Source organism: Crocodylus siamensis, chromosome 2, assembly GCF_052110815.1.
Source record: "Crocodylus siamensis isolate JL-2025a chromosome 2, ASM5211081v1, whole genome shotgun sequence".
NCBI classification, from domain to species: domain Eukaryota; kingdom Metazoa; phylum Chordata; order Crocodylia; family Crocodylidae; genus Crocodylus; species Crocodylus siamensis.
The window spans coordinates 176456908-176472286 of NC_143396.1; the positions used below are offsets into that span (position 1 = coordinate 176456908).

Genomic DNA, 15379 nt, shown 5'->3' on the forward strand with positions numbered 1-15379 from the left:
ATGTATGATGGAACAGGCTCTGAAGGCATGTACCCTGTGGAGCTAATGGCTGAGGATTTCCCAAAGAAAATGGTGGTTCTGAAATCCAGGGACAGGATGCAAGAGATTCACCCATACAACGCTTCAGGAGGGGAATGGATTGAAGCCCTGAGCTCTGTCCCTCTGCAGTTCACCTTAATAGGTAATTGCTCCAGTCCAAAGCATGTGCAATAAGCATTGAACAATCAGCATGGGAAACATTGTTCCCAAGGAATTTCCATAACCTACAGGAACCTAAAGCAAAAAAATAATGCTGTATCTAATTTTCCATTGGCAAGATTCTTAGAGAAACATTGACATCTGTTTGGGAGTAAATAGGCAGGGATGATCATGCCTTGAGCAGAAGGTTCTATATTTGGGGTCAGTAAGGAATTTTACCCTGTGGTCAGATTGATATGGACTGTGGGCATTTTTGCCTTCCTCTGTAGTGGGGGCATGGTCTTCTACCTGGGATCTCTTGAGCATATATTGACAGCATTTAATAGAAGCAGAACATTGGGCTGCAGTGGCTCCCCTACTTCACCTGTGGCAGGTTAGGGTGTTAGGCTGTTGTGTTGTGTCAGGGTTGACAGTAGTCTTATGTACAGTGTAGATTATGGATTGTATAGGATGGCTTGGATAGGGATAATCCTGCTTCAGGTATGGGGTTGGAATAGATGGCCTCTGGAGGTTCCTTCCAGCTCAACTGCTCTATGACTCCCTGATTCTCTATGAGCTTTTGAAGTCCTTTCCAGTCTTATTATTCTATGAGTTTTGATTGGAAAAGCTGTGCATGGAAACAGAACTAATTTTCCTAGTGATCAGTTCTATCTTCTTACCTCACAATGTGAGGTCACAGCCTTCTCCTTATGACATTTCACTATTAACAGAGCTGTGGTATGAAATTTTTGTACTTGGCATTTTAACAATTGTCATAATTGGTTATGGTGATGTCATCGCTCTGTGACACTATGTCTGTTACTATAGTATACCATGATGTCACACAGTTTGGCTATTTCACATTTTTTACAAGAGGGAGAAACTGTATGCAGGGGGGATAAAAACAAACAAAATCAAAAGCTGCCGTTTCCCCTACAATATTCTAATGATTTTGAAAGAAAAAACATACTAAATCTGTTACTGAATCTTGGGGGAAATTACTTTGTAAAATATATACAATAGAAGTGTTCATGTCATTGATAACTTTGGCTAGTAGCTCAGACTTCTAGTCAGCCTAAGACACTGACCTGTGGCTTTTGGACAACATGTTGTCCATGAGACCCTCTGTCTTTGCTCACAGCCACAGGAAATCTTGCTTTCCACAGATACACCTTCAGGTGTACAGGGGAGAACAAAGCATGATGCTGCTCACAGCACACTACTTGCTCAGTATTGTTGCCCATGCACCAGTGAAGGTTGGGAACCACTGACCTCACAGTGATACTCTGCTGTTTACGCTGGACATATCTGGATGAGATGGCGTGCCTATCAGATGGAGAGGGAATTGGATACGACTGTACTGCTTTAGGGTGGGCTTGAAGATTAGAGCTGCTGTTCTGTACTGCATCACAGCTGTTCTATTTTTGAGGTCAGGACTATCCAACTGGTGGTCTGTGGACAGCATGCAGCCTGCGAAGGCTGAATCTGTGGTCCGCAGGCTCCCAGCCTGGAAACCGCTCCCCTCACCACTCTCGTGCTGCTGCTATAGCAATCTCCAGGCTCCCCCTCAAACCTCCAGCTTCCTGCCCCTGCCCTTGGCCTTGGCCTTGGCCCTGCCCCTGCCCCTGGGAGTGGAGCAGTTTGCAAGGCCAAGAGAGCCCATGGCTGGGAGACTTGTGGGGGTGAAGACCTAGAGACCACAAGTAGTGCAGGGGGCACCAGTGTAATTCAGTGGAGAGCATCCACTGTGCAATGCAATGTGCCATGAGGGAGAGGTGTGAAGAGGAATCGGAGATCCCCTGACCACTCATCAGCTGAACAGCCCTCTTTTAGAGTTAGTGGGAAGCATATATGTGTTGGGTGTGAGATGTCAGTGAAGGCAAGGAAATGGCCCCAAGACAGTGTGTGGTTTCTCTTTTACTTTCTAGTGGATAAACCAGTAGAAGACTGTCCCTTTGGGATCAGAAGGCCGATGTTTATCAGCCCAACCCCAGACAATGGGGACAGGATCAACGTGCTGCCATATGAGGATGTTTCCTTTACAGTGACAAGTGTCAGTGCAGGAGAAAGGTGAGTGTCGTGACAAAGGACATGTAACTCTCACAGCCAAAATGGTAGAGCGCTACCAAGCCAAGAAAACACACAGCCAGCCCTTGTTGGCTTCATCACCATTAACAACATGCTTATTAGTGACTTGATCCTGCAAGGCACTAAACATTCTTAACTCTCACTAACTTAGTGGGTGGGCACTCACTGCCTTGTAGAGTCTGCAAACAGTATTAGCAAAACAACTTTGGGGCCTTGCATTCACTGGAATTTACAGTGAACAAGTAACACACATCAAAACACAACTCAGAAGTCCAGTATGGACATAACCCTTCCTGGGATAGACTCTTCAGTTTCCTATGCTGTGGGTAACAGAGGAGTTCAGTCTCTATGACTAACAATACAGTACCTCCCACAGCACTAAACTGACTCTGAAACAGAATGTAACAAAGAACAAGAATATAAGCATCTTGTTCAGAGTTACCATCTTGATTTCTGATTTGTAACATCTATACATCGGTACATTTTTGGCTATGATAAAGTGCCATATTCAGTACCTGATATCCACTCAATAGAGGAGGTTCAGATTGGTACCCCAACAGATTCGTCCATATCTGATTATTCTCAGTCTAACACATCGGCAACAAACTGATTACCTAAACATGTCTTTATCTTCTGAGCACAAACTGACATTTTGCTGTATGTTACAAGGAAATTAGGGTCTCATTCATAGTGTAATGAAGTCAACAGGAGTCTGCCCACAGACTTCTTGTGGTACATTGATCAAGCTGCTAGGTTTTCATCAGACTTTTCAAGAACATGCTGCCAGAACCTTCTTTCTCTTGTACTGCATCTATCACAACAGGGATTGAGTTGGTCATAGCATGTCTCCCAAGGGGGATTATGCATCTCACTTGGGCAGGGCTAGGACAACAGATCATCCAGAACTTACTGCAGTGGAAGTGAGTCTCCCATTTTTGTCCATTCTTTTCTGCAGGTGTGTGTTGGGTTCTACACCTTTAGCCCAAATGCCTTGAAAAAGCGGCACAAAATCAAATCCTGTCGCACTGATATCAGAAGAGTGAGCCACACCTTTCCCAATGTGTGATCTATAAAACAAGATGGATACATGTAGTCCCACCTTAGTAGTACTCATCAACCAGTGCAGATAGGACTTGCACAGTATTATTCTTGTGCCTACATAGAAAGCATAGAAGCAGTGTCATATTAAGTAGTCCAGCCTGATGGCAGTCAGCATGGTATCCAAGTCCATTAGCTACCTGGTAGATATACCCTCATTGATTTGTGCATCACAGCTCTGGGCTCACCTGGGAGTGAAAGTCACAATGTTCCTCAGCACTTCACCCTGCAAACGTCTTGCTTTTCTTTGGCAGGATGGCTGACTTGCAGGTTCTGGGTCCCCATGGACTGCACACGTCACGCCTCTGGATGGCAGATGACCTTCACACTTTGTCTGCAAATGTCACCTGGGAAAGCAGGAATCCCAACAGACCACGCCGGATTTCTGTATGCTTTGTGGCCACTACATTGTCAGGGTGAGCAAAGCCAAAGGTCCCCCTGGGCTCTGCTGTTTGCATGACTTTCACTGTAATTTGGGAGACTTAAAGCCTGAGCTCTTCTGTATTGGCGCATGACTTATCTTTTCTTCTTGGGGTCTAGGTTACAGTCTGAGCTCAGATGCATTTGGATTGTGCACAGTGAGTATCTGGGTACAGCCATTGTCTTCCTTCTCTTTTTTCCCCTTCAGCCTGTGACCTAATTGCTGCCCCCCTCCTCTCCCATAGGACAGAAGCACGGGCCAGGGCAGGTTGCACAGGATGCCTGCTCTGCTTCTGGCTTGCTGAGGCCTGAGCAAAATCAATTCCTGAAATGCTGACTTATGGTCAGCATGGTGCCATGTTGCCCTGATAGGAGCTTCCTACCTAGGCCTTTGCATCAGTCCCATCTCCTCTTGTCTCTGTAGCAGTCTGATTGATAAGAGGATTAATGTTACATTCCCTTCCAGGTAACATGCGAGCTCATTTCCCTGCTGTCTTCACCAGCTAGGTCAGCGATTCGTAATTTTGTTAGACTCAAGGTACCCCGTGGAAAATGCCAGCTGAGTTTTCACTCATTTTTTGACTACAGAAAAATAACAGATGAATTTGTCTGTTGCAAGGAAGTTGGACTACAAAAGGGCAGAAATTTTGTAATGCAATGGATTCCTGTTTGAAATCTCTGTGTTTCTCTTGTGAATCATGTTTGCACACCTAGCGGTGCTAACACTGGCATCCTGTGGCACTGTTAAAGGCTATCAAGGCACTCCAGAATGCCACAACACCCTCACTGAGAATCATGGACTTAGGTGCTGGTTTCAGATCTGCAGGTTGCTGCAGTCATAGAATGAAGAACTTGGCAAACGCCTGTCCTCTTGAGTATTGTGCAGGCATGCAGAGTTATAAGTGAGCGGCTTGCTCTAATATGGGAGGCTGGAGCTGGCAACAAAGCAGGACTGGCCCCAGGTTTTGCACACAGTAGAATTTGCATGCCTGGGACATCTGTAGAAGGGGGAGGCTTCAGCTGCAAAACTAGGTTGATTGAGTCTGGGTGCTTGTTGTTAAAGGGAAGACAAGCAGGATAACTTTGGCATGGGGTGAGGGGTGCTGTCTGTGTAGCTGGGCAGGTGTCATTGGCCATGGACAGACATGCATTTGTCACACTACAAGTGCTGCAGCATTTTGAAGCACTACAAAAATGTAGTGATACAAGGCATAAACAAACATGCAGAGGCTCTTACCTGGAGTGCCACAGAGTCCCTGTGAAGACATTCAGGGAGCCTATACATGTGCAGAGAGGCTGCTCCGATGTGTTTTTATTACAATGCATTGGAGCAGACTCGATTAATCGAGGTTGCTGGAGCATGGTAATTACCGCACTCCAGCAGACTCCAGCGTCACATGTATCAGTATCCCCGCAATGAAAAATGGTGACAGGGATACATTAACTAAAGCTTCTTTGACAACTTTAAGTTAAAGCGCTCCATCACCATTTTTCAGTGCAGGGACACTGATACACGACGCTTTCAGGTGCTTTAATTAAAGGCCCCTCCGCCTGCCTCCCAGAGCACATCTATAAACACACTCAGTGGCATGTTCTATAGCAAGAGAGTGATTGCAGGTTGCTTGGCCCTGTGGCTTTATTCTCCCACTAGACAGAGGAGGGAAGCTGTTCACTGACAGCCTGCCACCCCCCGTGGGGCATGGCCAGCAGAGCTGCAGCCTCCCCACAATTGGGCTGTCGCTGTCAGACCATGACTGGGCTCACTCACCCAGCGAGCAGAGCTGCAGCCTAGTTCCAGCCAGGCTTCAGTTCTGTTCGCTGTGGGCAAGCTCTGTTCCACTCCTCTACTTGCTGACAGCCTAGTTCTTGGTGGAAGGAGGTAGAGGCAGGGCGGAGAAAGCAGGCAGGTTGCCCTGCCCTGGGGCTGCACTTAGTGACTGTCATTGAATCATAAAATACTAAGGCTGGAAGGGATCTCAGGAAGCCTACCCTTGCAGCAGGATGCTGGGGGACAGAGAGGCCCCTCTGTAGTGCTACACAGCACTGGACAGATACTGCATGTGGTGGGATGGAAGGTAGTACTAGAGATGTTCCTGCTTCATCCAGGGACACTTCTGTAGCACTGCAGGGGGTGTGCACAACTACCCCCCAACTTCTGTAGTGCTAAAATGGCTTATATAGCACTGCAAATATGATGTCTGTCCACAGCCATTGTAAGGACTTGGAAAGGCAAAATGTTGAGATGATGTTGGTTCAGGTCTGAGGCGGGCATAGGTTCAGGTCTGAGGTGGGCATAAGGGGAGCAGAGGCAGAAGATTTTTTGACTAATCAGGCAACTGTCCTTCTCTCTTGCTCCTATGACTGAAACATAGTACAGAGCACTCACAGCCTCTGGCTGAGGCCAACTGTTTGTAGCCTCCCAGTGAACCTCTAACAAGGGCTGCCAGTAAATGTGTACTACATCCTATTGTTAAATAGGGAGGTGTCAGACTTTTTTTTTTTTTTTTTACTTTCTCTTGCAGAATCTGCTGCTTCTCCATTGGGCACAGGTAAACAGCAATGTCACATGATATGCTGAGAACTAACTGTTAATAGAGGGAAGTTCGCTTATAGGCTCTGCATGCTTAGCTTCTACACCTCATTCTTGATTGCTCAACTATGCCACTGGCTGAGTATACAGACAGAGGTTTAAGTGGAACATCACCAGCCTGTGGGAAAGCTGCAAAATCTCAGGTCATCTGTTCATATGAATTCTCCAGCTCAAATAGAGCCATTTATTTCTATTTCAAATAGAACCATTTGTATTGCTATTTCTGACTATACAGTTAGTCCAGCAAAAGATACCACCAAGCAATCCTGCTTCTCACACATTCCCTGGGCTGCCACAGCTCCAACACCACCACAACACCATTTAAACCAAACTCAAGAGCTGTTTCAGCAGTCTCTCCTGTTTGCAGAATATCTCAAATTTCACTCCCACCTGAGCTAATAAGCAAAGTTGCAAGAAACTTCCCCATCCTCTTGCAGCCCTGGGCATTATCAGTGAAGGAGCAGAGTGGCCCCTATGGGTTGGTGTTGTCAGCATCACTAGGCTTCCTCTCCACAGGCCACCTGCCGCTCAGAGAAGTGAAGGGTGATACGGCAAATGGTACTAGGTTAGAGGGGCCATTGGCCCAGCTTGGTAATATCTACCATATCTTCTGGGGTGTTAGTTTTCTTGAATACAACACACCCCTGAATAAGATACACACCTTGTTTTGGACAGAATAAATGAAGAAAAAGGTTTTTAATTGAAAATACAGCTAAGTAGTAGCAAGCAGCTACAGAGCTCAGCATGCTTTGCACTGCTCCCTGTGAAGCAGGTGTAGTGTTACTTCTGCTTTCTCCCAGCAGAGGCTTGTCCTGCAGAAACTGCCGTTACTGTATTCTGGTATCCAGGTTATAGGTTACTGTTATCTCTCACTTATAATGTGTACCTCAATTTCCAGCAGCTGATAAAAGGTGCATGTTGAATGTGGAAAAAAATCCAATATTTTGTGTTTAGATGCTTAACTAGCTCATCTACCTACCTACCTACCAAGTAGGACATCCCAAACTTCTGAACACGTTCATACAGCAGCTGTTTAAAAAAATAAAAATAGGTAAGGAGATATTTTCTTCTTTCCTGCCAATGTGGGTTGGTTCAAGGTTCAGCAGATAGTCAGTCCCTAACAACAACGAGCCAGTGGTGAGCAAAGAAAGAGGGACACCAGCTTAGAGTACAGGGGAAGGAACTGGATCTTATATTTCACCAATGTTTCTCTATTTGTTCTGAAGTATTCATTTATTATTATGCTGCTTTTCTCAAAAAAGCTCAGGGCAGCTTACAATAAAAGACAAAGAAATGGGAACAGAATAAAGTACTAAAATAAGTACAGCAAAACAACCCCCAAACTCTTAAAATTCAAAACCAATACTCCCCACCCCCTTCCACTCCCCTGAGTGAGGAGAGCATCCTCCCCTGCCCATCTCAACAGCGCTTCCCAACCCACATTCAATACCTCTGTAAAGGAAAACAGCAATTTCCCCTTCTACATCTTCCCTCCCATCCCTACCTATTCCAACTCTCCTGCCCCGCACATAAGGAAATGCCCATACCCATTACTGTCCCTCCAAAGCCAGGCCCCCGCAAAGGGAGGCTGTGACCATCCCTAAAACCCATCTGTTATCTAATTCCCCACAAGGAAATACATTATTCAGAAAAAAAAGCAAAACGCTTTCCCCATCACTGTCCTGGACAAACAGCAATGCCAATGGATCCCTTGAGTGGTGCCCTTCAGCATCACTCGCCCCATACATAGCGTAGTCCCTTTTAAAGCCCACAGGCTGGGTAGACCCCTTTCCTTTCCAGCTCAGTTGGCCATGCACTTAGCTTCCTGGCCCTTCCCCCTGCTCTAGGTTTAGCCCTCATAGCGCAGGGGCAATGATGTTGGTAACTGACCCTGCCAAGCTGGGGCTGCTGCAATCCATGTAGGGCCTAGAGATACAGTTGGCCATATTCTGGGCTAGTGGAAACCAATCTGGTTCCATCAGCTGCAGTAAAGCTATACTGGTAGTGGCAGCTGAAAATGTGGCTGATGGCATCTTCTTCAGAACAACTGAGAAAGAGAAAACAAGAGAGAGAGAGAGAAACTTCAGTGTCACCCACAATTCTCAACTGCATATGGCATGTTCATTAGAGCTTTTTGATTGCAAATGTGTACTGACAGCAGAAGGACATACCTGGGAATGGCTCTGCCTGCTCTCCTTTTTCAACAGTGGACCTTCTTCCTTTTGAAAGCTGTTTCTCTCCTTGTCTGGCACCTCCTTTTCATAGTTCTGCTGTGTCTCGAGGATCGAATGCAGCTCTCTGTTCCCCGATCTAGTTTAGGAGATGTGCAAGAAAGTGATCTTCAGAGGAGTAACCCTGAGTGCCTGGTCAGCAGCAACACCACGCACCTTCTGGTAGAGATCCCACTCATTGGGGGTGGAACCAGGGAACAGGTACTCTTGGAGCATTTGTGATGGCCTGTTGTTTTTACTCACTGTGCAGTGGCAGCCTATGGGGGGAGAAGGGGACTGGACAATCTAGCTTTAGTCCAGGGGTGCACAGAATTGGTTTTACTAAATTTGTAACAATCTGTGGTTGTGCTGTAGCTGGAACACCAGGCATGAACATAAACATTACTGAGTAATTCACCTCAGATTTCACTCCATAGTGCATTTACATCAGGGGTGGGCAATTATGTGGCCTGGAGGGCCACTTCATAGATTTCACAGACATTAGGGCTGAAAGGGACCTCAGAAGATCATCGAGTCCAGCCCCCTGCCCAAAGGGCAGGAAGTCAGCTGGGGTCATAGGATCCCAGCAAGATAAGCATCCAATTTGCTCTTGAAGGTGTTCAGAGTAGGTGCTTGAACCACCTCCCATGGCAGGCTGTTCCAGACCTTGGGGGCTCAGACAGTAAAGAAATTCTTCCTTATGTCCAGCCTGAAACGGTCTTGCAGGAGTTTGTGACCGTTCAAACTCGTCATCCCTTGGGGCGCTCTGGTGAACAACTGTTCCCCCAGATCCCCAATAAACTTATAGGTGGCCATCAGATCACCCCGAGCCTGCGCTTTTCCAGGCTAAAGAGCCCCATGGCTCTCAGCCTGTCATCGTAAGGTCTGTTTTCCTGACCTCTGATCATGCGCATGGCTCGTCTCTGGACTCTCTCAAGCTTCTCCACATCCTTTTTGAAATGTGGGACCCAAAACTGGATGCAGTACTCCAGCTGCAGCCTCACCAAGGCCGAGTACAAGGGGAGAAGGACGTCCTGGGTGAGCTGTTGAGGGCTGGGGAGATGCCAATTGATCCTATCTGTCCTGCTAGCCACTGCCAGGAGCCTGAGGAGGGAAGACTGCACTCTACACTGCTCTGCAGTCAGGGCTGCACCCAGGATGGTCAGCACACAGACGCCTCTGCCTCCCTCTAAATGCATCCCTCCCCTCTTCCCACCTTCCTGTTAGCATTGTGACCACCAGCAGACAGGTCCACATGGGACAGGGTGCAATCCAGTGCACTGAGTAGTTGTCCCACACATCCACTCACCATGATAAGCCTCTGCTGCCATGCTGAACCAGGAAAGTCAGGGCGGTTGCCCCAGGCCTCCCGCCGCTGCCATGGTGCTGCTAGCTTATCGTTGTGGGCAGGATGGCTACTCAGTGCACTGCACTGCATCCTGTCCCATGCGGGCCTGGCTGCAGGTGGCCACAGTGCCATGACTGTGTAGCCAAAGCACCAACAAGAAGCTGGGCAGGGGAGCAGAGGAATCTGCATGCTGCACAGCCCAGCCTGGTCCTGGCTGTTGAAGAGTAGAGTAGCACAGGGTGTATGTAGTTCTCCCTCCTCAGGCTCCCAGTAGGCTGGATAAGATCAATTGGCAGACTATATACAGCCCATAGGCTGTATTTTGCTCACCCCTGATTTATACCATAGTAAAATATACAAACTTTCCCAAACAGGCTGCCTTCAATAGACACTAATACCGTGCCTGGCCAGTAGGTGGCAGGGAGCCAATGTACATTCCTGCCACAGGATAACATTGATTAAGGTGGTTTTCAACCTTTTTTCATTTGTGGATCCCCTAAAAATTTTTGCATGGAGGTGTGGACCCCTTTAAATTGTAGGTGTGGGTATTCATATAATTTGATTGATCACAATCACCTTTTGCAGACCTCTTAAACAGTCTATGAACCCCCAAGGGTCATGGACTACAGGGAGTACACACAGGACTGGCACATTGATGCAACTTAGGATAACTTTACCCTAGGGTGTAGTGATTTATTGTAAGGCTGTGAACTGTGCATCCATTCACTTATACTCCAAAGTTAAATGGCTCTGGTGTAAAAGTAGAGTGGTGTACCCACTGTCCCTAATCAAGCCAGTATGCACTGAAAAGGAAGAGAAAGCAAATCCAACAATCTGATCTATTTTTATGTAGGCTACAGCAGTACCCAGAGCCCCACTGCTGAAAGCAGGATTGTGCAAGGTGCTGTACACATATACTGTGATGGACACTCCCTGCCCTGCATAGTTTTCAGATCTACAGGGGTCAAACCAAGTAAAGGCTGAACGAAACCAAGTACTGACATCTCCACTAAGCTAGACCACTGAGATGCTAAGTGACTTCCCCAAGGTCACATTGGGAGCTGATGTCAGAGCCAAGGATGTCACATATTCTGTGTCCCAGACCACTGCTTAAGCTAGACATCCCATCCCACCTCTCAAGCTTGCTTCCCTACACAGGGAATGCACAGTGGAGGGCATTAGGTATTTTCTGCAGAAATCCTTCCTGTATCAGAGGTGTGTGCTCCTTAGTGTTTGAAACATTCATTTTTGATGCCTATTACTTTGACCCTTCTGCCTCTTCTCCTGCCTACAGGGAAACCCGTCTTTCTTCACCTTCACCAATAGAATAGTTAGTCAGCACAAAGGAGTGTCAGCACCTGCATTTAAGAAAACCCTTGCCATCCCAGTGAGCTGCAAATACCAACAAGAGGAGACTAGCAGCACTTACTGCCCCTTTGCAAGCCCAGCAGATCAAGGATTTGGCAATGTCAGCTTTGACATTAGGTTCAGCAGGAAGACCTCAGATGGGATGAGACTGCTGGAGTGGGGGGCTTCTATTAATGCCAGTGTCAATGACCAGTTATTTATCAGCGTGTCAGCTAAGAGTGACCTGGCTGATGCCCACTTGATTGTGCAGTCCTGTCAGGTGCTGGGCAACCAGGACTCTTCCAGTGGCTTCTTCATCATACAACAAGGGTAAGAGCCTTTTGCCTCCAGATCACATCAACTCTAGTCTTGCTTAAGTGCCTGAGTCTCCATGACCCTTTCACAGCCACCCAGTGAAAAGAATTGGTGGTTTCTGTTCCGGTCCATCTGTAGCCCCCAGAACTACCCTTACGCATCAGGCCCATTAGACAAATCCAGAACCAAAAGGACCATAGACTGAACTGCCCCTATCAGCCTAAAATTGACTCTACTATGAAAAAGACTGACCTCCCACTGGTTGAAGGGTTTTGTCAGAGCAGCAGGGATGGGACCAGAGGCTATACCCTGCTGACACACACCACTGAGACTATCCTCACAGGCCAACAGGGCAGAGGAGGGCAGTCCCAAGGTACTGGCACACACTAGTTGCAGTAACTCTCCTGAAAAACACTCCTTCCAGTAAAGAATGGGAGCCTGGGTGTTTAGTGGTAACCACTGCATAAGCATATACAAATATGAAAGGAAGTAAGTTAATGGCCTGGAGATAGCAACATTGCTGACAGGCATTTTTCCTCTTTCAGTTGCTTGAATTACAAGGCAGCCAAAGAAGTGAGTTTGGAAGACTCCAAGGACAAGGTTTACAGCCTCAGGCTTGCCTCCATAGCGGACGTGGTTCCTGAGGTGCTTCATTGCTTTGCTACACCTTCTATCTCAGTGAAGCCACATTTTGGCATGTGAGAGACCTCTGAGAGTTAAGTGTGTTCCACTTGCTCTCTCTGTTCTCCCCCACACCCAGATGAACACATCAGAAAACACAGGGACTCCTCCTCCTAACCATCTCCTACCCCTAAAAACAAATATTTCCCTCCCTGAAAAAGCACATGTATGTGCCTCTTCTTGCATATGCAGAGTACTTGACAGACACTTATCCATGTATACAGTTGCACCAGGGATGTTCCCAGCATGCTTCTGAGCAATGTGTTGTCTGGCTCCTGCCTTCTTCCTTCTGCAAAATGTGCTAGACATGAAAGACAAACCATCTTCTGTCTCCTGAAAATTCAGTGCAAGAAGCCCCTGACAACCCTGCAAATGCTCAGGAAAAACACAAGCAAAGACAACTTTACTAGTGAAGCCAGCTCAAAAGAAAACAGCCTGTATTTGCATTAAAGTTCTCTCGTTACCCTCATGAACGCCCAAATTCAAGAGTAGGCAGCAGAGAGAAAGGCAGATGGCCAATCCACTGAAAGGGAAAAATTTTGCCATAGGGGCACAAATAATCCAAAATCCCAAGCAGCAATGTAGGAGGAAGGTTGGTAAAACACTGAGTCAGTGCTAGGAATTACAACTTAACCAAGATCTGCTGTCCTTGTTTCTAGGTGTTTGTAACTTGTGATGTGAAGCTGTGCTGCAGCCCAAGCAAATTCAGGCTATGTCCTTCAGAGTGCAAGTCCTTTAAAAGCCACAATGCCCTGAGGAAGATGCTGGAGACAAAGATCTATCGGATCAGTGCTGGGCCCATCCGGATCAGCAAGAGCCCCTCCAGTGGTAAGAAGTTATTAAACTCCTGGTGCGTTTGACCCAGTCTACAAGAGGGAAAGCTGGAAGCAGGCTGGTATATTATCCCAATGGAACAAGGTTTTGCCATAGAGACCACAAGCAGCAGCTTGCTTTAGGTTTTGACATCCCTGCCACTTATAAGGGTAAACTCTAAGCAAGAAGATACACCATAACAGGGAGCCAGTGAAGGATGCACAGTCCCTGGAAATCAGATTGAGTTTGCCAGTTGTCAAATATTAGGTAATCCCAATGTTAATAAAAAGTGAGATTGGACAGTCCTGATTTTTATAGATTAGAGAGTCTGGTCAAGGGATCCTTAACTATCCCTGCCCCTCCCTTTTCTTTTTTTTTTAGCCATTGGGTACTTGTGATTTGACATTACCACACTGCTTCAATGTTATGTAATTGAAAGAGGTGAAAGAACTGGGTTTGTTTCATTTAAAAGAGACTGAAGGGTGACACACAGTAAGTCTTCAAGTGAAGTTACTGCAGAGGAAGATTATAGACTGTTCTCCATGTCCCCTCTGGGGTAGGACAAGAAATAATGGGCTGAAACTGCAACAGTAAGGTTCTGGGTGGACATTAGGGAAAACTTTCTAACTGTGAAGAGAATTAGACACTGGAATAGAATAACTATGGAGGGTGTGAGAATCTCCATAACTGGAGATTCTCAAGAGCGGATTAGACAAATGTTTATCAGGTCAGTTTAGAAATGGTTTAAGAACAATCTAATCCTGTTTGGGGTGGGAGGATGGATTGTGGGGGCCCTTCTGGCCTCTTTTCTATGATTTTGTGAAACCCAGTTTCTCGATGATCAGTCTGCAATGCTGAAAGTTAGAATAGGCACAGGTTACTTTTTTGTCATGTTGCACTTCTGACTCCAAGCTGGTAGGGAGAGTAGTACCAGATACTTCCCACGTGCCTGTTAGTCATCTTATATGACAAAAGGCTTCAACAAGCCAGAGTAAACTGTAATTGCTTTGCTTGCTGCTGGTTTAAAAAAATACCTCACAATGGAGTATCTGGTCCTCAGGATGGTGCATACATCAGGGGAGGCTTCTGGATCAGGTCTGAGTTAATTTTGATTAGTCCGAGATGACCTTTGTAATTCACAAGAACCACAGAGGGATGCAGCAGCCAACTATTACTTTAATGTATTGGTGAGGCCTGACAACAGTGCTATGGCATAAGGTTTGGGTGAGAGGAGAAACAATCCAGCCATTGAAGCAAAGAACTGCATGACAGAACTACAGCAGAGCTCCAGGCCAGAAAGGGAGATGGCAATGCTTACTGTATGCCATTAACACCAAAGAATCATAAATTGCTGCATTAATTTCCTTTCTCTTTAGATTCCACTTTAGAATCCTGTAGGTAAAAAACTTAATCTCTTTAAGCTTATGCAGATGTTAATATCAGACAAATAAAAATGTAACCATTCTGCTAGGTACTGTCAGCAGCAACAAGAGTGGGTTTCCAACATGCAGGGCTTCTTTTTAAACTTCACCATCTACCAAGGGCACCTGAAGAAGCAATGTTTCCCCTCTTGTAGGCACTGATCTTACATCAAGACATTCCTTGCCTTCTTTAAGGAGTAAGAACCACAGCATTAACAATGGAAAATAGAGACAAAAAGAAGAATCAACCCTATGTTTCTACCGGGGTGTCAAACATATGGCTTATGGAGCCCTATGATCTGGCCTGTAGGTCTCAGACTGGCCCTGTATGTAGTGCACAGAGCTGGTCTGGTGCGCAGGCTGGACCCAGCCCTGCAGGCACTGTACACAATGCAGGGGGCCTGTCTGGGGCATATGTTGGAGGCAGTGCTGGCTCTGGGGCCAGTCCAGATTGGGCCCCATGCTATCTGTGCATGCTGGAGCCAGCGTGCAGAATTAGTCTGGCCAGGCACTGCGCCCAGTGCGCATCCCACGTTGGTCCTAAACACCATGCTCATGCAGCCAGTCCAGCCCCATGAAGCGCATGCTAGACCTGCAGCTCCCTACCAGAGTGGCACTGTGTGCTGACTCCAGCACACAGTCAGTCTGATGCCTGATTAAGACAGGCCCCAGAGCCAATACACACAGCCACTCTGGCACAGGTGCTGCATGCAGCCTACATACTTCATCCCGACTCTTCTGTGCTGTGCAGTGCCTGTGGTGCTGGGTCCAGCCCGCACACTGCATGCAGTGCAGATCCTGCAACAGGGCTGACATATTGCATGAGGCATGCAGAGCTGGATCAGCAACATGCATTGCATGCATAATCCTG

General features: G+C 46.8%; 1 protein-coding gene across 1 annotated transcript in view; it reads left to right on the forward strand.

The window, feature by feature from the left end:
• LOC149871379 (uncharacterized) overlaps positions 1–15379 on the forward strand; it is a 24202-nt gene continuing 8823 nt past the window's right edge. The window contains exons 1-9 of the mRNA XM_090032404.1: positions 1–181; positions 2106–2247; positions 3618–3779; positions 3904–3941; positions 6306–6332; positions 8639–8805; positions 11226–11608; positions 12139–12238; positions 12934–13102. Coding sequence (XP_089888530.1) covers positions 1–181; positions 2106–2247; positions 3618–3779; positions 3904–3941; positions 6306–6332; positions 8639–8805; positions 11226–11608; positions 12139–12238; positions 12934–13102 — 1369 coding nt within the window. The remainder of the gene's footprint in view (positions 182–2105; positions 2248–3617; positions 3780–3903; positions 3942–6305; positions 6333–8638; positions 8806–11225; positions 11609–12138; positions 12239–12933; positions 13103–15379) is intronic.